The following is a 10,000-nucleotide window of genomic DNA, read 5'->3' on the forward strand; positions in this document are numbered from 1 at the left end:
GGGGGGGGGGCTCTGGCGCCCCGGAACCTCCTCGGTTTATCTGCAAGCGCGTTTTCCTGGCAGAGGCCCCTGGTTTGAATGTGATCCTCAGAGGGGGGGGGGGGTGTGTGTGTGTGTGTGTGTGTGTGTGTGTGTGTGTGTGTGAGAGAGAGAGAGAGAGAGAGAGAGAGAGAGAAAGCATGAGAACGCAGAAACAGTGATGGAAAGGCAGCGAGGGGGTATCCAAGTGGCAGATCTTAACTCGACAAATGTCATTACATCACTTATCCAGGCACTGGGAAACGTATACATTTGAAAAAATCTAAACAACGCAGGTTTCTGGAGGAGACCCGAACGGATCTGCAATCTGTAACCCCCTTGGCGCACTCCTCTCCGCGCGGGGAACCGTAGCTTCTCCCTCCCCCCCGCCCCGACCCTTCCTGCGCCCCTCCCGGTGACCGCGGGGTAAGCCCGCCCGCGGGGGCTGGGTCTCGCCGACGCTCCCAGGGTGATGGGAAAGGGAAGAGAAGCTTAATTAGTTTCAATTTGTAGTAATTAGCGCGCCGGACCTTTGGGGAGAGGGGCAGGCGAGGGGGAGGGGTGCTGCCGCGGCGTGACTACCAGGCTCGCGGAGAGGGTGCCCGCCGCCCCGCCAGGCCGTGGACCAGTCGGGCGCCGCGGGGGGCGGGGGCGCGTCACCGGGCCAGCCGTCGGGCTCGGCGCGCGCTCCAGGGCCGCGCCCCGCAGAAGGGGGGGCGGCGGGTCCCCGTGCTGCTCGTGGGTGCAAGTGTGCGCCGCCGAGGGGCAGGTGCGGGGTCGGGCAGAGGTCGGCGGCCCCTCCGGGGTGGGTAACCCGGTCGGCAGCTGCCGCGCGCAAGCCCCGGCGTCCTCCGCTCGCCGACGCGGCCCCGAAAGTCGCAGACCCCGCCCGCGGGGAACTTTGGGGCATCGCTGGCCGAGGCTGCTCTCCGGCCCTTGGCCGTCCGGTGGGTCACGGCTACCCTGCCCCGGCTCTGCACTCGCGAGGAGGGGGGCGCATGCAAGCCGGAGCCCGGCTTGCCTGGGGCGTGGGGAGCAGGCAGCCAAACACCTCTCCTCGACCGTTGCGGCCACATACTCCTTCCTGGAGTTTAGCGGGCCCGGCGGGAACTTTCTAGGACAGCGATCCGGGTGTCTCAAACCTCCAGGCTGCACAGGATCTCCTGTGGTGAAGGCCCTATCCCAGGGGTGGGCAGGGTTACACTGGCGTTTGGAAGTGAGGATGGGGGAATGCAGGAAGAGCGTGAGGGAAAGTTTTTTTGTTTTTTGTTTTTTGTTTTTTTTGGTGGTCAATATCAATTTTCCGTCGATTTTGGCTTTTTGTTTAGGTACGGCTTTTTTTCCCCCTCCAGGCTGCCAGTTGGATGGTATACGAGAAACAGTACCATTCTTCCTGTTAATGAACTCTTTTTTAAGTCATTTTTTCTCATTTGACCCTTCCATGGAGCAGAAGCAAATTGCGTGAAATTACCTCCAAGGATTACATTTATTACTGGCCAATGAGAACCCCTCGCCTTGTTTTACAAACTCTTAATCCTATGTCATTCTGATGCCGCAAACAAGCCCAGTCCTGGGCCTCCTATTCTTTCAACTTTCCCCAGCTGGAGGGACCTCATTCTGCACTTAATATTCCCCATAAATATCACACGCTAAAGACCCCTGACTTCCAGCAAGTCCACATTAAACATGTGACATGTCACGCATGACAAACTCTGAGTATCTTTTCAAAGCAGCATTAAAAGCAAAGAAACCAATTTTCTTCTCCTTCCAAACCTCCCCAAGTGCTGAATGATGGGGATTGGAAAGAGCCACTGGAGCGTACTTAGGGGGATTTTATGAGATTTTCCAGAATGATTTAATCTTATTGTGAGCATTATTAATGAATGGCAACCCAATTTGGCCCCAATATCTGGGAACGCGGTCACAATGCTGGGAGCGGCTGACCCCCCCAACCTTAAGCAAACCTCTTCCACCGTGGAGGAGGACGTGCGCAGCCCAGGGGAGTTCAGGGGAGCCCCTGTGACGGGGGCATGACTGTCCCCCATCATACTGAGGGCAGAATGCCCCACCACCTGCGTTCCCAGGGCCACCCCTACAGCATGTTGGGATGAGGAGTGATTGGGAGCCTCTGTGGGAAGGATGAGGCGAAGGAGAAAGTTAATTTGCTACATTTTCAGACAGGCCAGCCAGATCTGGATGAGGCCCTGGAAGAAAACGCAAGAAGGGAGCAGTTGGCCTAATAACGTCCCTGTGTTCTTGTCACCAACGCCCCACGGTCGGGCTGCGGACAGTCAGGGCGGGCATCGTAGGCTTGTGGTGGGGAAGAGAGGAGGTACCTACCTAGAGAGAGGCATTACTGGAGAAGGTTTGGGATGACTCGGGACTTGAGACTGAGACTTTACGCAAAGTCCTGCAAAGTCCCGGGTAGTGGCGCCGGCCAGTTCCCCACTGTTGTCTTCTAGTAGCCCCCTCCCCCTCCGTAACTTGGGGCGAACATTTATTATTAGTGTTTCGCATTTGTAAAACCCAGGGACGAGGCACCCGTAGTTCTCTTTTTCGTGTCGTTTTGAGGGTGGAGATGTTGCTGGAAAGGAAGAGGGGGCTGATGGCAGCGGGAGGGAAATGACACGGGTTAGTTGAACTTGTGCTTAGAGGAAAAATGTGTTCCTGAGCACGTGTGCGCGTGTCTGCGCAACGGTGAGCGTGGCTGGATGAAGGGGAGGGTCTCCACTTGGGTCTGAGAGGGGATCTTGGAACCCCGAGTTCCGCGGAGCAACTGTATTTCACCGCCCGGAGCAGGCTGGCGGGGGGAGGAGGGGGGGGCGGGGCGGGGGGGGGGCGCTGCCACCGGACATGGGTAAAAGCATTCTTCAAAGGAAAAAGTTGTGTTGTCTCTGGATGTTGTTAAGGGTCCAGTGTGAAGCATACATTTTTCCCTTTAAAGAAAAGGGAGCGATTACCAGTTATACATTAAGAAATGTCATTCAGTCATTTTTATTCATTCTCCGGAAATCTTCGTAAAAGCCTGAATCATACTTCTACAAGCAGCAATTTTGTTAATCCAGGGGGTTATTACTCTGGGCCCTTATTAGGTTCTACACCACTGCCAAGCAATCCTATAACCCTCTCAAAAGAAGTTTACCTCCCTGTTATAAAACCAGTAGTGGTATTTATACTGTGCAATAATTAGTGTATTACTTGAATCCACTAACACGTTCATTTTATCTCTGCACAAAACCTCTAGTCTGCTTATAGAAAGCTTGTGCCTCCTTTGGTGCTGGTAAAGTGGTGAAAGCCTGAATTGAAGGCTGGTTGCACTTTCTCCTTTTGCCTCGCCTTAATTCCCATCTCTTTTTGCTCTCATCCAATTAGCACAGTGTATTAAGCGGTTTATCATCTCATAGTCAGCTATTGAGAGAAACAAGGCGAGCACTTTGCAATAGAACCTGCACTCCTTTGACACCCTCAGGTACTTACATATTCCACTGTGCTATGAATAATAGAGGAAGAATGGAGCGCTAATTCCCTCATCAAAGAATGCCTTGTCTGCTGCTTTGCTCAACAACACCATTCTGATCAAAAGAAAAGCAATAAAGCTTAGCATAACAAAACGAAACCTACTTATTAGCTTAGTGGTTAAATTAATGCAGAGCCGCTGCTATTCAAAACCAAGGTTTGAAAACAGCCTCCAACAACCTGATAATGCTGCCTTCGGGATGAAGGAATTTTAATCTGAAATTTGAGGCTGGCTCAGATGAGTTAATCTATTAAACTGCTATAAGGAAGCTCCACAGCAAACCGTTCAATTAAGAAATATTTAGGTGAGGGGAGAGAGAGCGAGAGAGGGAGGGAGGGAAAGAGGGAGAGAGAGAGGGAGAGGGAGAGAAGGGACGGAAAGGCAAGGTGGCTTGAAGTCTGGGAGGGGAGCACCGAGTTGAGGGGCTGGGGTATTCTGACAAGAAGATCTGGGGCTTGGTGTGTGTCTCTTAAAACAAGACAGGGAAATCTGCTTTTGGAGTTTCCTGATCTTTGCATCTCCTACCAAATGAATTTCCATACATTCGAAAAGGCGAGTCCAGGTGTGCGTGTGTGTTGAAGAGGTGGTGTGGGCAGAAGGGGGTGGTGGTGAAGGGCAGGGACTTCATCCCCTTTCAGCATCCTCTCCCAAACTCCAATCTGTGAATTCTGTTTAGCACCCCACGTCTTGGGAAAGAGTCACAAGATTAACTCTGTCCGTTTCCTGGATGAATTAAAATCTTGAACATGGTCTGTGTACGATTTTCAACCTCTGGCCTCCCCTCTGCCCCTTTACGTGGAAGAGAGTTGAGGCTTAGCAAGCGATGTCCAAGATGGACGTGCACCCCGGGAGAGGCAGACGCTACTGCCTAACTTCGACAGCAAAGGCGCCCTTCACAGAGGCACGGGGGCCATGAGAGGAGGTGGGTTCCTCTAGAGCACCATTTCCCAACTGGCCCAGATGAAACTTCGCCCAGAGTTCAAATATTTACTGTAGGAAATTTGTCACCAAGTTGAGAAATGGAGACACTTTATGGAATATCTGGATTCCTGGCTTCTCTTGAAAACCGGATCTTGGGGCTGCCCTGGGCCCCTCCCCCACTCTGGCCGGGTCCTGCCACTTCTCAGTGTGACCCTGGCTTATTTCATTCGTTCACTTTCAGCACTTGGACTTCACAGTCACGCCCGGGAGCCCATGGAGACACATGGCTGGGCTCTCCCTGACAGAGAAGCGGGGGCCATTTCCACACCCGTCCCGCCCTCCGACCTATCAACGGACAAAGTCCAGGAGTAGAAACCTTCCTCAGAGAAACGTGAGCACACGACGTGCTGCCGTTCTAACAGAGAGAGACCCACTGGAATTCTTCTTTAACGCTGCAGTTTCAATTCTGTAGAAAATTATGGGCTCCGTATGTACCTGCCAGAAAAGCCCCTTCAGTAACCTGGAGTGACAAATCGGAGTAAGATGACATCAACTACTGCATAAGCTCTTTTTCGGGCGCTGTACCATGGAACGTCTGACTTTCTATGTACAGAAACAGCTCCTGCCCTCACAACGTTTCCTATCTAGGTGCAGAGACGAGAAACAGAGCGGTCAGAAGTGATCCGAGTCTCCCCGAGGTTCCTGATGACTAAGTTCAGGATAATTCTCTATTTGTATTTACCATTACCCAAGGTTCCAGAAACCTAGCAAAACACGTCTTCTCTGGAAGCAACGTAGGGGCGTGGGCTCCGGAAGCACACACTAGAGAACCATCTCTAGAACCTTCTATGACAGAAGCAATGAAAACTGCACAACGCCCTTAGTTCCCCCAAGCAACATGGCTGCTCCCACTTCCAACTGGTTGTGGAGCCCCAGGTGCCAAAATTTACCCTCAGGGCCCTACACCCAAAGTGTCTCTACTTAGAACCTGAGTATAAGAGACAAAGGAGAAAGGTGGGGAGAGAAAAGACAAAAGCAAAGCAAGATAAAAGACAAGCGGCCTTCACTGGGGTCCTTTCTCCCAGGAGCCATCAGTGTATCTACTCTATCCAAAACCAGACACCACTGGGCTCTTGCCTTAGCTCTCAGGCTGTCCAAGTCGGCAGAGCACACAAGAAACCATATTTCATCTCTTAAAGGACCCAAGGCCCACAGGAAGTCTCCGGAACGCTGCTTGGTGCATTCGGACATACACCACTGGGGCCTCTCGGAGCTGACTTCTAGCCTGGCTGAGGTCTGGGAAGGGGGTGGCCTCCAGTCACGCCTTGTTCCTGGCTGCCACCTCGAGCCAGCTCTTCGCACCTGATGGAGATTCACTGCAACTGCTTTCCTTTCAGAAATCTTTATTTAAGCAGGAAAAAAAAAAAGCACAGCATATTTTTCTTTTAGAAAAACAGGTCGACTTTTAAAAAAAAAAAATACCATAGTGTACAGGGGAAATATATTCTGTTAGTATAGTCTTACGTACAATGTAAGAGTGGAAAAGCTGCTGTACTGACAGAGACGTGGCTTCTGGCAAACAGGGCACCATTCTCAAGAAATGAAAAAAAAACCCCACAAAAAACCGTGCACCAGGGCCAATTAACCAAACCTCCTCCCAATTTCTTCTGAATACAACACAATGGTCCTTGCCCCAACCTCTACACAGTTGAAAGGAAATGTTATAGGACATCAAATTAATTTCAATGTGCTTTCCGACTACAGAAACCTTTACCTGCATTTTCTACTTAAGGGGAAAAAAAGGAAGGCGAGTGTACAACACCTGCCCGGCATACGTGTGCGCGTGCAACGCTGGAGCGATTCAATGAACAAGTAGGCTCTGTTTCATCTGCTGAGGAAATGCAAGGCTTCTCTACCTCCCCTCTCCGCTACCTCTATAAAAGGCCAGGCTCAAAAGGACAGCCACTCACTCCTGGAGCCAGCGGCTGGGGCAACACGAGGGTTCAGACTGGGTTTAATTGGCGTGTGAAAAGGCAAAACGTTAGCGCTCCTACCAGGCTTCATAAATCTCTTTCTGGGGGCGCTTCTGCTGAAGGCCCTGGGGCAAAGCGTGGGGTCCCTTGCATTCCAGCCGCTCTCAATTAAGTTCTTGTCCCTCAGGGACCTCTGCCCTAGAAGTGCAGTCCCAAATGCGAAGCTGGCTCTAGGTCGTGTTTCCACAGTACATATGTTATGGAGGGTTCTTACGATGCTGATACTTGTTAGATGAAATACTGTTGCAGTCTCCCCACCTCAGTAAGTCCCAAGCCACACAGACACACACAGACACACACGGGATGCAGTCCAAAAGGAAAAGCGATGCTGGGGGAGCGGTCAGGGCCATGGTGGAGGCGATGGGGTCACCCGGAAGCCGGAGCCTTCGCTCGCCCACCCGCTGCCTGCCTCGCGGGCCCCCTCAGGGCCTCACGGCGCAATCTGCGAAGAGCTTGCTGAGGTTCACTTCGGAGTAGCCGCTTCGGGACAAGAACTGCTCTGCCGTGTTCCTGAGTTTTTGGTAGTCCTGACGAACCTTGGGGGTAAAAAACTGCTTCTTCCATTTATCTAAAAAGAAAGAAAAATAAAGTCTCAGAGGCAGCGTCTTTAGAGCCCATTCAGTATTGGTCAAGGACTAGAGAAGAGGAAGCGGGTCCCGTCTGCAACTCCAGGTCTCAGATGTCCTCCTGGTCCCGGTTGCTGGTCACCACCTGGGGCCAGTCCCGTCCTGAGGGGCGGGGGGTGGGGGGTGGGGGTGGGGCGTGCGGGTGAGTCTCCTAGGCTCCTCTACCCTGCCCGCTGCTTCTCAGCTCCCAGCTGCCTCCGTGCCGAGGACAGGGCCATCGTCCACAGGGAACTCCAACTGCAGCCACCACTCTGGTGGCACAGTCGAGCGTATGCATGCGACCAAATGCCAAGTATGGATGTGGCAGGACATGCGTGGTCTCAAAGGGAGCCGGAGCCTCCCAGAGTCGACTCCCAGGAGCAGCTGGGCCTAGTCAGCTTCTTTTAGGCCCTCCGGTCTGCGTCCATCTGCTACTCAAAACTCCTCTGGCGGAAGAGGTGAGGGGTAGGCTGTCTGGAGGGCACCTGTCCGCTGGTGAGGCTGCTTCTTCTTCTCTGCCCGCACTGTGTACCTATGGACTCTGGGAACGCAGCGTCCATTCCTCTACTTCCTGCTGCTTCTACCCATTCCGGTCCGGCCTTCCCACTCTGAGAAGGGCACTGCCAGCCGCACAGAAGGTCCTTCCTTCCCGCCCCCACAACCTGCTACTTGCACACTTGGTTCGTTTCAAGGAGCCGCAGGGCCAAGACACTGAGGTGTGATCTTTCAAGGATAAGGGTGATCCCTAGGGGAGGCAACCGTGCCCAGCATGCTTAAGTGACACAGTTTTGGTTCACAGCTGCTCAGGAACCCTGTGAGGTGTTTGGAGAAGTCCACATTTTTTTAAAATCCCCATTTGGTGGCTGAAGAACCTGGGAGGTCAAGTCACTCACCCAAGGTCACAGAGCTGGAAATGGGGATGCAGACAATGCAAGCCCAGGTGTCCGGAACCCCAAGCCCGCACTCGGCGGTCAGGCTCCCTTGTGCGCCCTCTCTCCCTACTCTGTCACCGCTCCCAGGCGCCCTGGAACAGGCATCGGGGAAGGGCACATGGAGGGGAGTATTCATCAACCACAAAGAGAGCCCCCCCACCCCACCCCCCAGCCCCGCGGAAACAACAGAGCAATACCAGAGTCTACCAAACACCCGGAAAATTAAAGCTGGGTCTCAAGATTTTTGTTCCTTGGCTACACATTCGCATTTGTTCTCCACAACCTTTTCTAAATTACATCAATTGCCTTTCAAGAAACAACAACAAAAAGTTTTGTGGAAAGGATTTAAATGCCCAGAGGGGGTGGAAAAAGAGAGGCGAGAGGAGAGAGAGGGGAGGCATCAGTAGCCGACTATAGAAAGACACTTTGAAAGTTCTAATTATCGGAGTCTGGGAATACACAACAATGGCCCAGAGTGGCTGCGACCGAGTGGCTGCGACCGCCTCCCGCAGGCCGGAGCAGCAGGCCGGCACCCCGCGCATGTGAATGACACGAACGCAGGTGCTGACTGGGGAGCACATTTAAAGAGCTGCCGGAATAAGGAGCAGGGGAGGAAGGGAGAGGGCATCGCTCCTGATGTGTTTACCTCCTCTGCTGATGGGATATTGACTTTTCCCACCAGGTTGGTTAGAAAGGGGACTATTTACGCTGCCACACAGCAGAGTTAGAATGACAACCAGCGTCACTCGGTGCTCTTCTTCGTAAAAGACAAGTGTGACCGCCAGCATATCCCATAGCCGGTCAATACGGCCAAGGCACCATTGCACGCCAGTTAGACATGCAGATAAAAGCTCCCACTTGCTCCCCCAATGAGAATTTAATCAATAACATATGGAAGGTCGTCGAGGAAACAGAACTGCACGAGCTGGCACAGGCGCGTCAGACGGGGGTGCCGAGGGGGGAAAGGGCTCACCCCTTCTTTGTGGTTTTTCTCAGCCCCCTTCGGGCATCTAGGCCACCCGCATCAGGCTTCACATGAAACCACTATCCTGTTTCCTGTACTGCTACACCCACCGCTATACAACTCAAGGGAAAATACCGGTGTTAAATGGTGAAAACCAGTTAATGCGGCCAGTAAAATCAGATTCCTTCTCCCCGCTCTGGTTTTGGGAGTGGGCAAAGGGGCCATTGGCAGAATCACTGCACATCAGGCACGTGGTGATGACAACTGTTAAAAGATTCCAAGAGGCCATCCGGCAAGAGGCAGAGAAGACCACTCACCCCGGTCCGAGACGCCAGAGGCCGTGGCTGTTGCTGTCTCAACGACCAGCACAAAAAAATCCAACCTTTGTCAACTAAAGAAGGAAGTGCTCTTCCTAGACACAAGTGCATCAGCAAAATATCCTCCAGCAGGCTGCACTGTCACCGGAAATCACTCATCTTAATACACCAGCAAAGCGAATCCCCCTTTCCTGGGAATAACCTTTGAGAAACACATATCTACAGCTTACTGTAGGTCCTTTCTGCATGCTGATTCCTTAGGGTTATAGGCTGATTCCCAACAACCTCCTGTCCCCCACCCCTATGAAAACAATGAAAAACAAGTTAACCTAGATATTATTCCCACAGTATTTTATCAGACACTAAAATGAACTGTTAATTTAAAAGTTGGTCTCTACTCATTAGAATCTAAAAACTCAAAATCAGGCAAGTCACAGTATTTTCTATATGGGATGAACTAGATCGTCACCTGTAGGCTGAACTGGTCTTCAAATATTTTATTTAAAAGTTAACTGATCCAATCAAACGTTAGAACTGTCTGAAAAAATGGAAAATTCCCCCATCTAAGGAAACTGCGTCAACTTCTGATATTTTGTTTCCTTGTCAGTAAACCAAGCGTCTCTTTTCAGCTGTCCTCTTTGTAAAACCCCTTATGGACTCAAGGAGACACACTCAACCAGAAACCACAAAGCA

At 52.0% G+C, this 10,000-nt stretch overlaps 1 protein-coding gene across 1 annotated transcript in view; it reads right to left on the reverse strand.

The window, feature by feature from the left end:
* Positions 1–5,878: 5,878 nt before the first annotated feature.
* The window catches only part of POLA1 (DNA polymerase alpha 1, catalytic subunit), a 306,108-nt gene continuing 301,986 nt past the window's right edge, over positions 5,879–10,000 (reverse strand). The window contains exon 37 of the mRNA XM_039257241.1: positions 5,879–7,057. Within this exon, the coding sequence (XP_039113172.1) occupies positions 6,912–7,057 (146 nt within the window). The 3' untranslated portion in view covers positions 5,879–6,911. The remainder of the gene's footprint in view (positions 7,058–10,000) is intronic.

The sequence above is a fragment of the Hyaena hyaena genome, unplaced genomic scaffold (genome assembly GCF_003009895.1).
Source record: "Hyaena hyaena isolate Hyena2069 unplaced genomic scaffold, ASM300989v1 scaffold_611, whole genome shotgun sequence".
In the NCBI taxonomy this organism is placed as follows: domain Eukaryota; kingdom Metazoa; phylum Chordata; class Mammalia; order Carnivora; family Hyaenidae; genus Hyaena; species Hyaena hyaena.